This window comes from Dendrobates tinctorius, unplaced genomic scaffold, assembly GCF_039654945.1.
Source record: "Dendrobates tinctorius isolate UK_male_01 unplaced genomic scaffold, ASM3965494v1 ptg000022l, whole genome shotgun sequence".
Taxonomy (NCBI): Eukaryota; Metazoa; Chordata; class Amphibia; order Anura; family Dendrobatidae; genus Dendrobates; species Dendrobates tinctorius.
In genome coordinates, this window is record NW_027361690.1 from 65,997,649 (window position 1) to 66,019,281 (window position 21,633).

A 21,633-nucleotide genomic window follows, 5' to 3' on the forward strand; every position below is an offset into this window, starting at 1 on the left:
GTTACCCATGTGAAAAGGAAAAAATTGATGCTAAATGAAAATTTATGTTGGAAAAATTAAAATGTCCAATTTTTCCTTCCACATTGCTTTAGTTCCTGTGAAGCACCTGAAGAGTTAATAATCTTCTTGAATGTAGTTTTGAGTAGCTTGAGGGGTGCAGTTTTTAGAATGGTGTCACTTTTGGGTATAATCTGCCATATAGACCCCTGAAAGTGACTTCAAATGTCAGGTGGTCGCTAAAAAAATGGTTTTGAAAATTTTGTTGTAAAAAGGAGAAATCGCTGGTCAACTTTTCACCCTTATAACTTCCTAATAAAAAAAATGTTGTTTCCAAAATTGTGCTGATGTAAAGTGGACATGTGGGAAATGTTATTTATTAACTATTTTGTGTCACATAACTCTCTGGTTTAGCAGAATAAAAATTCAAAATTTGAAAATTGCTAAATTTTCAAAATTTTCACCAAATTGGTATTTTTTTCACAAATAAATGCAAAAATTATCGACCTAAATTTACCACTAACATGAAGCCCAATATGTCACGAAATAATAATCTCGGAATCGCTAGGATGCATTAAAGCGTTCCTGAGTTATTACCTCATAAAGGGACACTGGTCGGAATTGCAAAAAATGGCCTGGTCATTAAGGTCAAAATAGGCTTGTCATGAAGGGGTTAAACACATGCTAAAAAGGAAGAAAGAAATCTTTATCAAATGGAAAGAGTGAAGCATATCTAAAGAAGAATTTAATGCTGTCTGCAGAACCTGCAGGGGACGCATAAGATTATCTAAAGCTGACAATGAATTAAGGCTTGCAAGAAACATCAAAAGCAATAAAAAAGGATTTTGGAGTTATGTCAAAAGTAAAAGAAAAGTCTAAGATGCTATAGGATTTTTGCAAGATGAAAATTATGAAATGGTAAGAAAGGATGTTGAGAAGGCCGAACTTTTAAATTCCTATTTTTCATCTCTTTTCTCTCAGAAAGAAAATGTAACATCAACTGATCTTCACTGTCCTATTAATAATCCAGGCTATCTATAAACAGAAAGAAAGTAAGGGAATACTTAGCTAACATGAATGAATTCAAGTCTCTAGGTCCAGATGAATTGCACCCCAGAATACTGAAGGAGAAATTTTTGAACCTATCGCTATCATCTTTGAAAATTCTTGGAGATCGGGAGAAGTCCCAGAAGGCTGGAGAAGAGCAATTGTTGTTCCTATCTTCAGAAAGGGGAAGAAGGTGGACCTAAGGAACTATAGGCCGGTGAGTCTGACTTCAATTCCAGGAAAGTTCTTTGAACAAATTATTAAACAACATGTATGTACGTACTTGGATAAGAATGAAGTGATTAACCAGTCAGCATGGGTTTGCATCTAATAAGTCATGTCAGACTAACGTAATTTCCTTATATGACAGAAGCACTGACTGGGTGGATCAGGGAAATGCTGTGGATATATTATATCTTGACTTCAGCAAAGCATTTGACAAAGTATCTCACACCATTCTTATTGAAAAAATGACTAAATATGGAATGGACAAGGCAACTGTTAGGTGGATTCATTACTGGCTTATCGGACCCAAAGAGTGGTCGTAAATGGCTGCACATCCAGTTAAAGAATATCTCAAGTGGAGTACCTCAGGGCTCTCTAGCAGCAAAAAGGGTAAATACAATTCAGGGATATATTAACAGAAACATACAGTCTAGATCACGTGACGTAATTATCCCCCTCTACCCCTCTTTAGTCAGACCTCATCTGCAATACTGTGTCCAGTTTTGGGCACCATATTTTATAAAATAAATCAACAAACTTGAGCAAATTCAGAGAAGAGCGACCAGAATGATGACCGGTCTGCAAACCATGTCCTATGAGGATTACAGGATTTGTGAATATTTATCTTGAAAAAGAGGACTGAGAGGAGACTTAATAGCTGTCTACAAACATCTCAAGGACTGTCACATTGTAGAAGGATCATCTTTATTCTCATTTGCACTAGGAAAGACTAGAAGCAATGGGATGAAACTGAATGGGAGGAGACAGATTAGATATTAGAAATAACTTTTTGACAGTGAGGGTAATCAGTGAGTGGAATAGGCTGCCACGAGAGGTGGTGATTTCTCCTTCAATGGTAGTCTTCAAACAGAGGCTGGACAGACATGCCTGGGATGATATAATTAATCCTGCTTTGAGCAGGAGGTTGGACCAGAAGACCCAGGAGATCCCTTTCACCTCTACCATTCGATTATTCTATGATTCAATAAAGGATAACTGGTTGAACCTCAATGGGCCTGATATGCCTGGTGTCATGATCCAGGACAGAGTTTTGTCTTTGGCCCGTCCTGGTCAGACAGGGGTTAATTGTTTCTGCCTCTCTCTGGCATAGGGCAGCTATTTAGTGGTCACTCGACCTAGGTCCGGTGTCAGTTATACTCCTGCCCTCAGCTGAGTTAGTTGACCCCTTGCGTACGTGTGCCTTGTGCCTGATAACTTGCTGCTTTGGTTTTGATCTGGTTCCGTCCCTGTTACTAGTTCTGCCTGTCCCTCTTGTACTGGGCTACCCTCTTTGTGTGTGACTCTTGGCCTGTGACTTGACTATTCTCTGCTCGTCCCTCTGTTACCTCGCCGCCCTCTCTGTGCATGACCTCTGCTTGTCTGACCTGCGTTTCCCTCTCCTCTACTACAGTATCCCTGCAGTAAGTATATTACATCATCTGCAGCAGTAGGACGCTAAGCCCCGCCCCCTGCAGTCACATGATCATAGGTCCTTGTACTCCTTACTACTTTCAGTGTCGCAGGTCCTGTCTGCTTTAACTTTCACTGCCAATTCCTGATAGACCATGGACCCATTTGTCCATGGATTTCATCACCAATCTTCCCCCTTCCAAGGGTAATACCGTCATTTGGGTAGTGGTGGACAGGTTTAGTAAGCAGGCACATTTTGTACCCTTGGCGACTCTACCTAATGTGGAAATGTTGTCAAGATTTTTTGTTGAGCATGTGGTGCGGTTGCATGGGGTACCCCTGAATGTGGTGTCTGATGGGGGGTACAATTTGTTTTCAGATTTTGGAGGGCATTTTGCAAGAGGTTGGGTATTGGTCTGTCTTTTTCATCCGCTTATCATCCAGAGACTAATGGGCAGACTGAGCGGACCAATCAGTCTCTGGAGCAAATTCTGCGTTGCCTGACCTCAGCCCGACAGGATGATTGGTGTTCTGCGTTACCTTTGGCCGAGTTTGCGTTTAACAACCGCATTAACCAGTCTACAGGTACATCTCCCTTTTTCTGCAACTATGGGTATCATCCACATTTTGGAGAGTTCTCCCATTTGGACTCTGGGTGTCCTGGGGCAGATGAGACTATCCAGCGGTTGGGGGAGGTATGGCGGGAGGTCCTAAGTAAAATTACAAAGGCTCAGACTAAATATAAGTTTTTTGCAGACAAAAAACGGTCCGTGGGGCCAGTGTTCCAGGTTGGGGATAAGGTATGGTTGTCTACCAAGAATATAAGGCTCAAGGTCCCCTCTACGAAGCTTGGACCTAAATTTATTGGTCCCTATGAAATTACCGAAGCGGTCAACCCAGTGGCTTTTCGGTTGCATCTCCCGCCGTCTCTACGGATCCCCAATGTTTTTCATAGGGCCCTTTTGAAACCTGTGGGGTCCTGTGGGGAGGGATCATTGTCTTCCCCGCCACCGGTTTTGGTAGACGGGCAGTCTGAGTACGAGGTGGAACATATTGTTGACTCTAGGTTGGTCCGTCGTGCTCTTCAATATCTTGTGCATTGGAAAGGCTATGGTCCTGAGGACCGGTCGTGGGTTCCTGCCTGATCGGTTCATGCGGATCGGTTGGTCCGGGCCTTTCATGCCAAGTATCCTGAGAGACCCAGGGGTCCAGTGGCCCCCTGTTGAGAGGGGGGTACTGTCATGATCCAGGACGGGGTTTTGTCTTTGGCCCGTCCTGGTCAGACAGGGGTTAATTGTTTCTACCTCTCTCTGGCAGAGGGCGGCTATTTAGTGGCCACTTGACCTAGGTCCTGTGTCAGTTATACTCCTGCCCTCAGCTGAGTTAGTTGACCCCTTGCGTACGTGTGCCTTGTGCCTGATAACGTGTTGCTTGTTTGGTTTTGATCCGGTTCCGTCCCTGTTACTAGTTCTGCCTGTCCCTCTTGTACTGCGCTACCCTCTCTGTGTATGACTCTTGGCCTGTGACTTGACTATTCTCTCTTCGTCCCTCTGTTACCGCGCCGCCCTCTCCGTGTATGACCTCTGCTTGTCTGACCTGCGCTTCCCTCTCCTCTACTACAGTATCCCTGTAGTAAGTATATTACATCATCTGCAGCAGTAGGACGCTAAGCCCAGCCCCCTGCAGTCACATGATCGTAGGTCCTTGTACTCCTTACTACTTTCAGTGTCGCAGGTCCTGTCTGCTTGAACTTTCACTGCAGTATCAGACCCCGGGCCCTCCCGTAGTTTTGGGTAAGTCACCCTGCTCAGCTGTGGCAGTTTGCCAACGCTGACAGGATCCTGACACCTGGTCTATTGACAAAGAAAGCATTAAGCTTATGCTATGGCTACTTCCTATCATTAGGAAAATGCTAAAAAAATGTACAGTATTTAATTTAATTCAGACTATAAACCACCCACACAAGGACTAGAATACTCCATAGATAACAGCTCTTTATTCTTAAAATATTTTGTCATGCTTGACATGATAGACACAAATTATCACATACTTTTCTGAAAGAAAATACTTGAACATATTATGTGATGGATGGATTTATACAAGGTGCTAGAGTCTGGAAAGGGTCATAGATGAAAAAGCACCAAAGCTGTAAGTTGTACTAAGAAGCTGGCTTCATATGGTGAGTTCAGGTGAACTGTGAAGAAGTACTGCATTAAATTATGGAGTTACATGGTAGTCCTGTAGGCTAGCTTCTAAGTCGTAACAGGGTGATCAATAATTCTCTGGTGTTCAAAAGAGAGAAACTTATGAATATAATTTACTGTCAAAATTTACTTAACTGATTCGTTGTGATGAGAAAATTGTAAACCTTATATATAGTGATGTTTGAAAGTTTGTTAACCCTTACGAATTTTCTATATTTCAAAATAAATTTGACCTCAAGCTACATCAGATTTTAACACAAGACCTAAAAGTAGAAAAAGAGAACCAAATTAAATAAATGAGTAAAAAATATTTCACTTTGACAGTTTCATATTGAGCAAAATGATTCAACATGTCATGTCTGTTAGATACAGTATATGAATCTTTGCTTTCAGTATCTGAGCCTCTTGTTTAGCACTAACTGCCTCTAGCCATTTTCTGTAATTGTTGATTAGAACTGCACATTGACTTGGAGAAATTTTTACCAATTTCCAAAACTTTCACTTTATTTTTCTTTAACCATTTAGTAAAACAGCTTGTGTGCTTTTCGTTGTTGTCTTGCTACATTGCCCATGATGTCTTGAGATTCAACTCAGACATTTTCCCTTAGCATTTGTTTAAAAAAAATATGACTTCATTGTACCATCAATGATGTAAAGTCGTTCTGGCCCAGTCGTTCTGAAAGTGTCTATCAATCATGGTTAAAGAGACTTTCAGCGTGAAACAAAAATTACCGGGGTCTCTGAGTGGTGTAAAATAAAATAAAAAAAGTGATTCTTACCCTAGCTGATTTGCTCCCTCTATGTTTCTACCCCCTGGTCTCAATACAGGCAGTGGTAGGAAATGCCCACTCAGTCACCACTGGAATACCTTTTAGCTTACATGAGTGTAAAATGAGATGGGTAGATCACTTGGGAACAATCTGAACATTAGCTTCACTAAAAGCAAATACTACCAAAAATTTGCATAAAAAAACCGACAGCGGATACATACAGTCTGAAGAGTGGGCAGCATGCATTAGACACTGGCTGCATAGTTTCAACCATGTATGTTTGATTCTGAAACACTGCAGTGTTACATAGAAAATCATATTCTAAAAGCCACCGAGGACCATGGCACACGGGTGTTTCGTCAAAAAGACCGGTTCCAATCAGCTTCTCTCTGCCAACTCCCATTGAGTGACGGGTCTCTCCCTCCATGAGTTGGCAGAAACCTGACAGAGTCAGGCTGTGGCAAAGACTCGTATTTTTCAGTGTTACCCCTTTGTTTTCAAGACATTTTGACATTTTTCCCTAGCACGCTGGACATCAAGTTCTGGACCAAACACTATCTTATGTCAGCCCATTCTTGCCTAATCAGTATTTAAATATTAGTAAAAGTTCTGGGTTTTTGTTTGTCCACCCACTTTTTGAGGAATGACAGCAGGTTCTCATTGTGATTGAGAACTTGGGAGTTTCCTGGCCATGGACACAAAATTCCAATATTTTGTTCACTGATCCACATAGTTATCACTTTGGCCTTGTGTCATGGTGATAAATCATGCTGGAAATAGCATTGTCCATCACCAAATTGTTCCTGGATCGTTGGGAGGAGTTGCTGTAACAGAATGTTTGGATACCTTTCTTTATTCATGCCATTTTAACTATTATTCATGCCATTTTAACTATTATTTTCTCTGATGAATCCCCCTTAAGAGTGCTTGAGACATCTGGGAGAATGTTGAGATTTACTCACAGCAGGATCCGAAGGCTCTGGCAAACGTAATTTATAAAAAAAAAAATTGTGAGCTTTGAGGAATCTGTTTGAGCAGAACATGTATGACGCTACCAATAGCCGAGTATTGGATTTGAAAATGAAGTTTTGTTGTTGTCTGAAAGCATTAACACAACAGTATGGTTATAGGACAGGAGATGTCACTATCTGACTTTTCCTATTCATTCCTTATTCCTTTGTTTTATTCATACTGAATGTGAAATGCATGACGGTATAGATGACAATAAAAATGGTTTGACATTAGGATTGCTGCTCTTCAAAAACAATTTATGAAAAATGGCTAAAGAATTTGTTCTTCATACAGCAATCATTCATGATGTATGTCACTGCACTTCTTGCCTGTTTCATAACTGCCCATCATTATATCTTTGGACATATTGAGGAAGATAAAATCAGAATTTCAAAATTATGTTATCCATCTCTGTAATCGCATTTCCTTTCCCTTTCCAGCAAGACCATCACATCTCTATCCACAAAACAGCCTGCTTTATTTTGAACGCTTAGTGTAGACCAAAACCTAAAGCAGATCTAAAATAATAGAATAAGAAATAAAACTCCATCTTGTGTCAATCTATTACATTGACTATAAAATGCATTGGGTCTGGAAGTAATTCTTGGACATTGTTAACTGGGTTTCACAAAAAGCTGTCATATGCTGGCTCTCAAGCACACCACAGGAATGGATTGGAATAACAATTGCTATTTAGATTGGTTATGACAAAGAACATGCAAAAATGTGCAATGCAAATAGAGCCCAAAATGTACTAATAAAGTCCAAAATACAAACGGGAGAATAAAAGTGGTGGATGATTGCATAATGACATAATGAAGGGATTGCCCACACCTGTCCATGAAATAGCCTTGGAGTCAATTGTCCAATTACTTTTGGTCCCTTTAAAAACAGGGTGGCACATGTTAAGGAGCTGAAACTCCTTAACCCTTCATCCAATTTTAATGTGGATACCCTCAAATGAAAGCTGAAAGTCTGAACTTCAACTGCATACGAATAGTTTTGTTTAAATTTCATTGTGGTAATGTCTAGAACCAAAATTAGAAAAATGTTGTCTCTGTCCAAATATATATGGACCTAACTGTAAATAAGGTAGAGTGCTGTGTATCTCCTCCACTGTAAATTTCACCCATTGAGCGTATGGGTAAATTAGGTTTATAGTTGGATAAAAAAAACTAGCTCTAAGACCACACCCAGAGAGATGTTCTTGATGGTCTCCTGTTATAAGTGGTGCACTTCAAGGTTCAGCCCGCTACTACTAATTTACTTATTAATGATACAGAAAATTGGATGAATAGGATGAATAGTGTGGTTTCTATTTTTGCATATAAAACCAAACCATGTAGTATAGTGCAGTCTATGAAAGCTGTTCATAAGTAATAATTATAATATTAATAATACATCTTTATTTATATAGCGCCAACATATTCCGCAGCGCTTTACAGTTTAATAGTTTCAAAACACAAGTCATAAGTAACAACGTTAACAATACAATAATTAAAGCAAAATAAGACGAAATAAGGCGACCATAAGTTACAACTGACTCGCACAAAAACAACGTGGTAGATAAAATTAAAGGTGGATCAATGTAAAACTATGAATCTTGGCACTAACAGCCTTGAGGCACCATATGTTTTAGAAGAAGTCAAACTAGGATAGTTTTTTGTAGAGAAGAATCTATTTGCATTTGAGGCCAGCAGGATTTTGTCATGTATTAAAAGAAGCATTCATTCGCAGGATAGGGACATAATACCACTTTACCAAGCATTATTTCAACCTCATCTGTAATATACTCTTCTGTTCTGGCCAACAGTTCATAATAAAAATAATAATAATAATAATAAATTTTATTTCTATAGCACCGACATATTCCGCAGCACTTTACATTTCAGACGGGACTTGTACAGACGATAGACATTACAGCATAACAATTATCACATAGATCATAACAGATACCAAGAGGAATGAGGGCCCTGCTCACAAGCTTACAATCTATGAGGAAAAAGGTAGACATGAAAGGTGGATGGTAACAATAGCCCTGATTGTATGGACCAGCCATAATGTTAAGCGTGTAACAGTACAGACACAGAGGGCTAATAGATGCATAATGCATGTGGGAACATGATCCTGGGAACCTGGTTATGGTAAAACTTTTTGCTGTGCCACACAGGGATAGTTAGGTTAATGTGTTGAGGCGGTAGGCCAGTCTGAATAAATGCGTTTTCAGGGCACGCTTAAAATTGTAGGGATTGGGGACTAATCGTATTGACCTGGGAAGTGCATTCCAAAGAATTGGTGCAGCATGTGTATAGTCTTGGAGATGGGAGTGGGAGGTTCTGATTATTGAGGATGCTAACCTCAGGTCATCAGCAAAATGGAGGGTTCATAGAAAGTATAGTTAGAAAAAGTGCAAAGAAGAGCCATAAAACTGTAAGGGGCGTGTATAATCTTAATTATAAGGAATGATTAAAATAATTAAATTTTATATTGTGTTGAAAAGAGACAAATGAGTGGGAAAATGAATAACTTGTATGTGTACATACATGGCCCATACAAAAAATGTGGTCAAAGGCATGTAAAAACCCTTCAAGAGGACACTTCCACCTTCTGGAGGAAAAAAAAGGTTCAACCTCAATATGAGGCAAGGCTTCTTTCCCATGAGAACTATTAATCTGTAAAACAGCCTACCTCAGAAGCTGGTTACATAGGGAACTGTAAGTGGTTCAAATATAATTAAGATGCTTTTTTTAGAGGAAAAAAAATATGAAAACACTTATGAAAAATGTATAAAATGTATAAAATTCTATCTCTGAATGTTGATCCAGTTGATCGAAACTTGATATCAAATGAGAAGATTTTGCTCTTTAACCCTGCTGTACTTGTCGGGTCTATATGACCCGAAATGATTTTTGAGACCCTGCAGATTTTTTTTAATGAGGATTTGAAACTAGTGGTTCCTTGACTTCTCCTCATTTGTGGAGCTCTACATTTTTTTTTTGTTTTTGTTTTTTTGTTTACTTTTTGCTACACGCTGATTGTTACACTTGTACTGTTCGGGTCAATATGACCCGATAGCATTTTATACTGTTCTACAGGTCTCTGATTATTTCTGACTGCAAAAGTTATTTTTTTTATGTGTACTTCATCTCAAAATGGTGGTGGTTTCACTGTTCTTATCAGTAAGAAAGTCATTATCTAGTCTGTTTGTGAGAGAGGAGAAAGGTTTCATGAAATTTCTAGAGTACTGCGGTTTGATTCTAAAACAGATAGAATGGAAAGAAGAGCTAAAGATAAACTAGCCCCTATTAGAAATGTTTGGAATCAATGGGTAGAGATTCTACCAAAATTGTATAATAGTGGTGAAACTGTAACTGTTGATGAGCAACTGGTGGCATTCCGAGGTAGGTGCCCATTCAGACAATATATACCAAGTAAGCCAGCAAAATATGGCATCAAGATCTGGACACTTTGCGACAGCAAAAGTTCATATGCTCTAAATGTTCAAGTGTATACAGGAAAAACCCCTGATGAAAGACCTGAAAAAAATTAGGGTATGCGTGTTGTTCTTGATTTGACTCATAGACTAAAAGGACAAAATGTCACATGTGACAACTTTTTTATATCCTATCAACTAGGCCAGATGTTGAAGAAAAAACAACTTACCATGCTGGGTACTATGAGAAAAAACAAACCTGAACTACCGCAAGGTATCCTTAGCAAGAGAGAGGTGTACAGTTCTACTTTTTATTTTTCTGGAAATACAACTGTTGTTTCTTATGATCCAAAAACAAACAAACAGGTAATTCTAATGAGCACAATGCACCATGACAATGCCGTAAGTGATAGAGAAGACAGAAAGCCTGACATTATTTTGGATTATAATGCCACAAAGGGAGCAGTTGATACTTTAGACCAAGCAATATCAACATATACATGCAAACACAAAACCAATCGGTGGCCAATGATTTTATTTTATAACATACTGGACGTTTCTGTATACAATGCATTTGTCTTACGGAGAGAAATCGACCCCGATTGGAACCGGAATAAGCTGCATAAAAGATTATTTCTTGAGGAATTGGGAAAATCCCTGGTGAGACCATATATTGAGAGCAGAAAAGTGACTCCCAGAAGTGATGGAGCAACAGCCATTGTAAAAAGTGTCCAGCATGCTCAAGAAAGAGACTCCACATCCACGGCCTCCACCAGCACAGCTACCAGCAGCACAGCTACCAGCAAAAAAAGGAAGAGTTGTAGCTTCTGTCCATCTTCCTGTGACAATAAGACTAATCTGACATGTGCTGGATGTTCAAAATATCTGTGTAAAGGACATGTGTCTTATTGTGTTAGTGTAAAAACGCATGAACATGTTCAGTTTTTTCTTTCTTCTTTCTAAAAAGGTTGAAGTTTTTATGATTTTTCATTTGTTGATTTATAAAATTTGTTTTCAAAAAGTTAAATTTCATGTTTAAGTAATAGTAATGTAAATCTTCTTTGTTATTTGTGTGCAGAATGTCAACAATCGAAGATAATTGCAAAAAGCCTGTGTAACCTTTTTATGAAAAAAATAAATAATTAAGTTTTAATTTAAATTTTTCATTTGTTTATGATCAACCATGTTCACATACAGTATTTTAATGAAAAAAGTATTCAAATAAAACAATTAGAGTAGCTAAAAATCAAGAATTAATAGGTCGGGTCATATTGACCTGGGAACAGTACAAGTGTATAGCAAATGCGAACAGAACAGCAGGGTTAAGTCAGATGGAATCATGTGTTCTGGATATAACAAAACCACATTCCCTTTATACTTTCTCATCCCTCTGTTGAATTTCATGGATGTGTCTTTTTTCAACCAAACTGTGTGCCTATGGAACAATGAGAGAAATTCTTTGCATCTCTACCTGAGGCAATTAATCTCCATGATGTAAGAATGGTAAACCTCTAGAGATAGTCATTTTCTGTGGATCCAAACTGTAGTAGTAGGCAACTCAGTGTTCATTAAAGGCCATTGTCCTTACCCCATTATTCTTCAGAGTTCAGAAATAACTTGTGTACTAAGGAGCTAGGGCTGAATAGAAGACAGTTAGTGCACGCGACTATATCCTCTAAGAATATATTCACACAGATCAGATTTGGAACAGAATTTTCTGTGATTGAAATTCAGTTCATTCATCAGGAATGGATAACTTTGGTGGCAGCCCCATTCAGATTAATGAGCCGGTCAGTCATTAATACACCTTAATTCAGATGGTAATTTTCACTAATATTAAAAGGCCTAATATAAGGACAAGCACTCAATAACTTAAAAAGTAGCAGAATGGAAAGGAAGAAAGCAAAGTGTGAGTCACAAGTGAACCACCTAACTCTTTTTAATGAAAATGTCGACTTATAAATATTAAATTAAAAGATAGGTTATATTTTTATATTAAAGAAGTTATCCGCTACCTAGACAACTTTTCTCAATCCCTATGTTTCAGCCTAATGAAATAATAACACCTATACCCACCTCCTGTGCTGGTGCTGTTCCTGCGGTGTCAGCACTGGCTCTCCCAGGGCTTGTGTGACATGACAATGTCATGAAATCCATGCGGCCAACCAGCACTAGCTTCACTCTCCCCACCCTTGGGCAAATCACATACCTCTATAGGAAGTGCGCGCTTCTGCTTCTCCAGATTTTTGTGATTTGTCTGAGGGTGGGGAAAGTAAAGCTAGTGCTTACAGGCTGCAAGGATCATGGGACTTAACAGTGTCATGCTGTCCCCAGCAGAACCAGTGCCGATACCACTGGAACAGCATCAGTACTGGAAGTGGGTATAGGTGTTATTATTTTACTGTGGGAAACATAGGCATTGATAACGGGTTGTCTGATTAGCAGCCATCCCATGTAAGATAAATGTACAGCAAAAATGGCAGCACTCTAGCTTTAGTGAAAAATGAGCTGTGGTCTTTATTCACCGATATAGACTGTATCTGCCCTTATGGCTCTTTACATAGTAGTTATGAACCTAGCACTCAACTTTGATATAGTCAGAAGGAAATTTATTGTAGTACGCAAAAAACGTTTCGGTCAGGCAGGGAGGCGGGACTAGGTGATTGACGGCCAATGCAATGCTGCGCTGCGGTGGACTAATGTCTGCATTTAATAGATCTGCTATATATATGACCATATACCATTTAATGTATATACTTATGTTGCAATTTGTTTGTTTTCTTTTATTTTGTACTTATCTTATTTTATGTATCTGGTTTTGTATTAGCTGAAGAAGGTCACAATTGACCGAAACATTTTTTGTTTGCATACTACAATAAATTTCCTCCTGACTACATCAAAGTTGAGTGCTAGGTTCATAACTACTATCTATATGGTTTGGGAACCTAACCTTTAGCACCATCCCCCAGTTGTGCTCATGGTGTTTTTTTTATGGCTCTTTTATCTGTTAGCTTGTCTCAAGCTAAAAACATTCATAGTGCATGAACAAGGCATATAAAGGTTCCCCTCCATAATCAGTGATTAATCTATATACATCAGGAGAGCATAGTCCATATGTATACGGCACAATAACATCAACCTCCTCATGTGTCATTACATATGTAACAATAATTCACTTAGAATATGAACCAGTTCACATGTAGTGTGCATAGACTATTAGAAAACCTTAGTCGCATGATAATGATATCGTGATAATGCTTGTGTTATAGTGAAAAACCGCTCACCCAACTGCTGATGTCAGTAATCACTCAGAGCATGGCATCCTAGGGACAGTCTAGTACTGGGCTCAGCTGTGATGTCAGGACTCCCCACGACTCACTGCACTTAATACTTTGTACCTGCACTCTCCTCTATATTGAGTTGCGTGGCACCATATTGGATCAGGGGACTAATCTGGGCATTCTCAGTTGTATGCATCTGCCATATTAGAATAGGGAATGCCCACATCCTGCACAGGCTGATAAGCCTGTAAAAGGATTTGCAGTTTACTCTAATCTCTCAATAGTCAATTATAGATGAAGAAAGAAGAATTAAAAATAGAGAATCAAATAAGATGGAATGGTACATATAAGTATCATGCAAACTAATATCACAATATAGGTACAAAGTGCCACTGAACCTCCCTAGAACGGCAATGTGTGAACATTGTGTAAACCAAGGGAAATGGCCTTGTGGCAAATGGAAACTGCAAATATATTGATCACTGATCCAGTGTGTTTTGGTTATTTAGAGCGCACATTGTAATTTATATCAGAGCGTATCGGCAAATCTCCAAGTGGTTGCATGGATATCTCACCCATTCTACGTGCTGAAACTTTAGCCATATTACAGATTGACAGAGACCCATTTATGGGACTCTAGTCCCTATGTGATGACAATGGATGGGCACATTGAATGTGCAAATACCACAACCAGGTGTCTTGTATTCCTGTAAGGCAAGGCGTATAATAAATAAGAAAATGCTGCAATTATTTTGGCTGTTTAGTGGGTATCAAGATAATGACTACCAATTATCAGTATTAAATTCACATACGGTAAATCTTCAGGCACTAGGATGATAAGAGAAATGTACAAAAATCCAACCAAATTGAGTATGTGCAGTGTCCAGTACATAGAGGCAAAAAGTACCCATATCAATATATCAATCCTAATAAACCATCCATTAAATGATCGTGACTAAGCACTATTGTTAATTAGACAGACCACAATATATAAGGATGAATAATGACAAAAAACTGACTGCCACATCCAGACTAGTGTGAATAGGTGTGTACCAGGAGTAGCTACCTCCATATACAATATGCAAACAAATGTTGCACTCTATAATGCTAAAGCATGTCAATGTGAAATATATGATATATGATTAGCAATACGGAAAAGCAGCTGGGTCAGAAGTTGAAAAGGGGAATGATAAATGCAGGGACAAGAGACTTTGTCTCTACAGAGAGCAGAGAAAAGAGAATAATTATCTGTATAGAAAGGCAAAATGAGCAATTGTAAGTACACAGTGCTATATAATATGATGATTGCAATACATTATGAGGATAAAAACTTTGATGGGAGGAGAGCTTCTTCAATAAGAAAACCTACAGCATCCATAGTAAAGGGACGATTCTTTTTCATTGCTGCACTTTGTGTCCTAAACAGTGTGATCTCCATGAGCAGGAATTAGAAGAATGGTAAAGCAGTGTGCCTGCACATTAGAATGATGTGCAAACCAAAGGAAACTCTGAGATGCCAACCACAAGATGTCAATTGGAGAGTGGTTAGGAGGTAGACATTTAGCTGATCACACTGCTAGGCAGACAGAGTGGTTTCACGCTAGTAGTTGTGCTTCTCCTAGTCTTCAGTTGCGTGTTTCAGGTCCATACCAAACCCTCTCTCAAACCAAAACTATACTGCTCAAAAAAATAAAGGGAACACTAGACACTCTTACTGAGCCAACATATGGATGTTAGTGACCTTCCTATCATTTCTACCTGTTGTTCATTGGCACAACAGTAGGAGAAATTGAATCACAATCAATGTTGATTTCACAGAACTTTGACTGACTTGGAGTTACATTTTGTTGTTTAAGTGTTCCCTTTAGTTTTTTGAGCAGTTTACATAATTACAACATGTCGGTGCACATTTGAAACAAAGAAAAGATGCAAAAATAAGGTATTTAAATTTAAAATGATTTGAAAGTCAGTATTAATCTAAAACAAGTGAAATAAAATGTTACTAGATGGATGAATTTGATGGCAGTTTATTTTAGCTGCCCCTTCAAGACCTTGCCCCTCTTCATTTTTGGGTTTCTGTTTTTCACTCCCCTTCTTCTTAGAGCCATAACTTTTTTCTTTTTTCCGTCAATATGGCCATGTTTGTGCTTGTTTTTTAAGAAACAAATAGTACTTTTGAACAACACCATTAGTTTTACCATGTTGTGTACTCAATAATGGGAAAACTCCAAGTGTGGTGAAATTGCAAAAAAAAGTGCAATTCCACAATGTTTTTTATTTTTTTTTTACCATATTCACCAAATGCTAAAACTGATATGCCATTATGATTCTCCAGGTCATTACGAGTTCATAGACACCAAGCATGTATCTTTTTTATTTAAGTGGTGAAAAAAAATCCAAAGTTTGTTAAAAAAGAACTGAGCCATTTTCAAAGCATCTCCATTTTTCGTGATCTGGGGCTGGGTGAGGGCTTATTTTTTGCATGCTGAGCTGTCGTTTTTATTGATACCATTTTGGTGTAGCAATTGTAAGTACACAGGGCTGTATAATATGATGACCGCAATATATTACAAGGATAAAAATTTTGATAGGAGGAGTGCTTCTTTAAGTTATTTTGCGGCCTATGGATAGGGGAAGACTTACTGTTTTTGGACAATCCCTCAATTTTTTTTTCATTGCAGTAGCCATAAGGTCAAAAGTCCTGCTGCATGGTTTGCGTGGATGATGGAAGCTGCTTGTGTCTCTAGTACTTCTATTTAGTTTGTGAAACTGAAATTAAATGCGTGATATAATCCTGTTAAATATTATTTGAGTTCTAATTCAGTCATCAGTTAACATCAATGCTCTTTCATGTGTCTCCGAAAGTCTTCTCAGGACCTAGATTTAAAAAGTTGACATTTGAAATAATCAGTCTTAAATAATGCATAGTCTTTTCATGATGGGATCTGATGTAATGTCTCTTGGTTACATTTTACTGCAAAGTTGTGCCGCAAACATCTGTCCCCTCTGTCTACAAATGTGTGTTTTCACCAGGTCTTAACAAGCAAGAGGAAATGTCTCAGCTCTCTATAAGGGATCGTGGATTGTTAGAGCAAAGCTTACAGACAGTAACAGAATTTGATAAATAATGTATTGTCTTTTGTCTTGCAGGAGCACTGGAGGAAGAGGCACAATCAGATCAGCTGTGGAAAGCTTACATAGCAAATCTAATAGGTTTGTAAATGAGATTTTTGTTTTTGTTCATTTGTTTTGGCTGTGAGGCTGCTATTAATCTGCTGCAGCCCTAAATTGTGATGCTCGCCTCAATGGAAACAGTTATCACTCAGCCCAATTCTCAACCTGTCTGTGCTCTTCTTCATTGCAACTTCATTTCCAATTGTGTCAAAATAGGAAAAGTAAAGTAGGAGATGAAGCTACAATGTATGTGAATTGTATCAGCAATGTGTATATTTCGAGTTTTCAACAAATATCTTCATACTTCAATAAAGACCTGTCATTTTCAATTGAAGTCACCATGTTTTCTTCCTCTAAAGTAACATATTGACATTGTACCCCATGATAATAGTTTTCTAAAGATGTCTGGTCTAAACTGTCCCTGGAACTAAAACGTGTAAAAGAAAGTTATAATTTATTGTGAGTTGTTTATTAATCCTGAGGAGTAATGTGGGCAGTCCTGGTCTTGAAGCAGTCATGCATGTTGTTCCCTACAAGCTGGAAATGATGCAGTTAAAAAATATTCCACAAATATGGGATTGGAGTTGTTGGTTTAACTTCTTACTTTCCAGATTGGCCAATTAGAGGGGGAACTGATCATGCTATCTTAGCTTGAGTGAGGTCCCACAAGCCAGTAGGCTTCATTACAATCCAGTTCTGGTGGCACCTGAAGGTGCATCTGCCACAGCTTTATCTGCATGCTTCCCATGCGCTGTGGCTTACAGGTTGGTTGTAATATGAGTTTATACCACATGTGTCAATATATCAGCTCATTTTCCTCTGTTTGAAGTGAAACAATACATCAGGAAAAGTCAAATGATGAACTGTTCAAAAAGTACTGGGCACTCCTGTCAGTCAGAGATAATAGCTATTCCATTATTCATATCTATCCTGCACTTATCTTTGTTAGAATTTTAAGATCATCGAACTAAAGTTGATCAGTCTGTAATAGGATTTCATATGCTGGTGAAGTATTAGATAATTTTTTTATCTGGCTTGGGGGTAAGTGGAGACTGGATGCTCCGAAAATGGGTAACCAAGAATTGTAGCAATAAACATGACAAATGTATTCTGCACATGATGCAAGTGCAGGGTTCCCAACCTGGCTTTATTTTTTGTGTAGAGCTTATCAAAAAAAATCACAGACAGACAGACAATATTTTTTACAGATGGGGAAAACTGGGAACAAATGAAGCGCAATAGGATCTTATCTGATGACATTGGGGTGTCAGAAAGGAGGATGCACTCACCCAGTTAGTTTGCTCAAAAGCATTGTGAAACGAGCATGTAAAACAGCTGCTGCATAGATACCGGTCAGTACGTAGACCAAGCATACGGGAAAAGGCGCTGCTGATAACGGATCACTGATGTATGGATTAATAACATTTATTAGACAGGTTTAAAAAGTCAACGCATTTTGAGGTCACATAGGACCTCTTCATCAGGTTTTTGTCCTGATGAAGAGGTCCTGTGTGAACTAGAAACGTGTTGACTTTTTAAACTTGACTAATAAATGTTATTAATCCATACATCAGTGATCTGTTATCAGCAGCGCATGTGTGATACCTCCAGTCTTTTCCAATATTTTTTACAAAAACTTTTCAAAACCATAATTAATCATTCTGATTATAAGTGATACATGTCTACAGCCCGTAATACTGATATGTAAACATCAGCTTCATTTACTGTGAACTGTAAAATAATTACTGTCAAAATAATCTGTATAAGTCTCTTCAGCTCCAAAAATATCTCAGACGCCTCAATTTTTTTTAACAAACAATCAAGTGCCCTAGTTTTATGCACTGACCAAGGAATTTTTGGATGGTTGGCAACTGTGTGTAAATGTGATTGGTTGGAAAGATCTAAAACTTGTAATTTCAAGTGTATTCCAGGAAAATATAGTAAAAGTAATGGGCCCCAATTCTTTTCACGTAGTACAAAACCCACAGAACTGATAATTTTACACTTTTACATTTATTTTGATGCATTTTTATTTCGTCAATGCTGATGACTGTGTGACAATATATTATTTCTACATAAAATATCAAAACAATCATTATATGCTATTTCTTTTATTACATCTTTCATAATACCAATCTCTAATAGACAGCTATGGTAAGATTGATTTGTAGCTACTGTCAATCTCTTACAATAGCCTTAGACTAATGTAGAAATAAGAAGAGCCATCGCCACTCTTCCTTTCCACTAAATCCTACATTATATGTAATTAGAATCCATCCACAATTTATGTTACATGCCTTGGAAAAATATGTTTTTACTGTTTGTTAGTCAGGTTTTAGACCTTCTAATCCTTAACAGAGCATTCTCTGCACCTTCTGACCTGCATCTGATATCCCCTGAAGCCTTACACAAACACTTCACAGATCCTCTATGTCTAGCAGATACAGATGCTCTCAGACACAGGACTTGCTGTTCTTTATATAATGATTAGGACACTGCTCATGGTGTGCAGCTTAGTCTTTTCTGCTTTCTGACTGCAGTAGAAAATATCCAGTTTTTTCCAGGCTGCCGTGCCGTTAGGGACTAAGATTGTCTTGATCATGACAAAGATGCACAAGCCACCACTAGACTGTAATATTTTTACTAATTTATTTCTATTATTTTTATTGCGACAATTTTGAGGTGCATACATTATTGCCAAATCTCCCAAAATGTCTGAGATTCTCAGAAAATTGCAGAAATCTCCAGAACTCCCAAAAAGAGAAGGTGCATTAACAAGGTTGAGAGTTTTCAAAATTATTCTTATCCCTCTTCGTTCCTGCATTTCCCTTTATTCCCAGGTGTTGACACAGACACTAAGGCCAGCATCAGGACAATGCCTGTGGCTTACTTAAGTGAAAGGCAAGGAGTATAGGGGGGAGTTGTGTTTCTGCCTGTCTGGCATTGTGGAAACAAGGGGTCTTGTCTGGGTACTGTACTGGGTCTAAGATATAATCAGGTAATTCTGGTCGGGGGTCTATTTGAATAGGGGTTCAGTACCATGGGCGTCGTTGTTCTTGCTTCAGCGCCTCTTCTATCCCAGCAGTTGACATGTTCTATGTCTTTCACATAGAACCCCTAATTTTGCTCTTGTCAGGTGTACTTTGCTCAGCCCTATTGAGAGCAGAGCAAAGTCCTGTAATGGGAATGTGCCATGAAAGGCCAATGAATGCTGATAACCAAGAAGTAAAGTTGATGCATGTGCATTACAGAACTTTGCTCTGCCGTCAGTAGGGCAGACTGAAATATGCCTACGCAGGAGCAAGATTGGGGGCACTGAGTGGATGACATAGGATGGATCATCCACATGAAGCAGAGCAGAAGGTGGATGTTTGTGGGGATAGAGGAGCCACCGAAGCAAGACCAGCAACGGCCATGTCGCAAAGGGGCATCAAAGGTATTTTTTGAGATATGTAGAGGGAATTGAGGACTTTTACAACAGCCTAACAACCTGTATGTAAGAAACATTAAAGGTGATGGCCTTAATTTAAATTGGGAAAAAACAAGACAGATTGCCTTTAAGGGTCTGCTATAAAATTAATATAAGTTTGGTCTGGGGTCTACATTAAGAGGAGTCTGTATTTCTTTAAGAATCGGTTGTGAGTAGAGTTGAGCGAAACGGGTCGAAAAAATTCAAAAGTCGCCGACTTTTGGCAAAGTCGGGTTTCATGAAACGAAACCCGACCCTAGGATGAGGTCGGCCACGAGGTCGGCGACTTACGCGCCAAAGTCGCGTTTCAAAAGTTTGTTTTGCGCTCTTTTTCAGCCAATCAGGATCCACGGACACTGTGGGCAACGTGATGACATAGGCACGGGTCACCACCATCTTTCAGAAGGGCATGCAAGTGATTGGCTTGCTTTGGTGGGCGTCACAGGGGGTATAAAAGGGCATGCACGCCGACCGCCATCTTACTTCTGCCGATCTTAGTATAGGGAGAGGTTGCTGCTGATTCTGTAGGGAGAGCGTTAGGCAGGGAAGAAGACAAAAAAACTGCTTCTGCTGCTAGCGATTTGGCCTGCACAACACACAAGTCACTGTGTGTGCAGTGCAAGGGGAGGCTATATTGTGGTGTATCAGTGGTGTTGGTTGTTGGGCTGCCTTTTAAGGCTTCCTGACACGCTGGCATTGCTGTTTACCCACTGCTCCGCAAACTGCTTTTTTAAAAGCAATCCAATCTCCCTTATCCTCTCGTCACTTTGGTCACAGGCAGCTGTGCCATCGAGCGTGTCACATAGCGCTCAGATATCAGTGGGCCGCACACAATCCACAAGTGTCCACTGTCCACAAGTGTACGCAGAGATTCAAAATCTCCATTATCCTCTCGTCACTTTGGTCACAGGCAGCTGTGCCATCGAGCGTGTCACATAGCGCTCAGATATCAGTGGGCCGCACACAATCCACAAGTGTCCAGTGTCCAAAAGTGTACGCAGAGATTCAAAATCTCCATTATCCTCTCGTCACTTTGGTCACAGGCAGCTGTGCCATCGAGCGTGTCACATAGCGCTCAGATATCAGTGGGCCGCACACAATCCACAAGTGTCCAGTGTCCAAAAGTGTATGCAGAGATTCAAAATCTCCATTATCCTCTCGTCACTTTGGTCACAGGCAGCTGTGCCATCGAGCGTGTCACATAGCGCTCAGATATCAGTGGGCCGCACACAATCCACAAGTGTCCACTGTCCACAAGTGTACGCAGAGATTCAAAATCTCCATTATCCTCTCGTCACTTTGGTCACAGGCAGCTGTGCCATCGAGCGTGTCACATAGCGCTCAGATATCAGTGGGCCGCACACAATCCACAAGTGTCCACTGTCCACAAGTGTACGCAGAGATTCAAAATCTCCATTATCCTCTCGTCACTTTGGTCACAGGCAGCTGTGCCATCGAGCGTGTCACATAGCGCTCAGATATCAGTGGGCCGCACACAATCCACAAGTGTCCACTGTCCAAAAGTGTACGCAGAGATTCAAAATCTCCATTATCCTCTCGTCACTTTGGTCACAGGCAGCTGTGCCATCGAGCGTGTCACATAGCGCTCAGA

General features: G+C 39.4%; 1 protein-coding gene across 4 annotated transcripts in view; it reads left to right on the plus strand.

The window, feature by feature from the left end:
- The window catches only part of ST8SIA2 (ST8 alpha-N-acetyl-neuraminide alpha-2,8-sialyltransferase 2), a 665,484-nt gene that overhangs the window by 202,746 nt on the left and 441,105 nt on the right, over positions 1 to 21,633 (plus strand). For 3 of the 4 annotated variants that reach the window (XM_073568744.1, XM_073568743.1, XM_073568746.1), the window contains exon 2: positions 16,529 to 16,591. In XM_073568744.1, the coding sequence (XP_073424845.1) occupies positions 16,529 to 16,591 (63 nt within the window). Of the gene's footprint in view, positions 1 to 962; positions 1,262 to 16,528; positions 16,592 to 21,633 lie in introns of those variants that run through there. The other variant, XM_073568747.1, reaches the window with a different exon arrangement.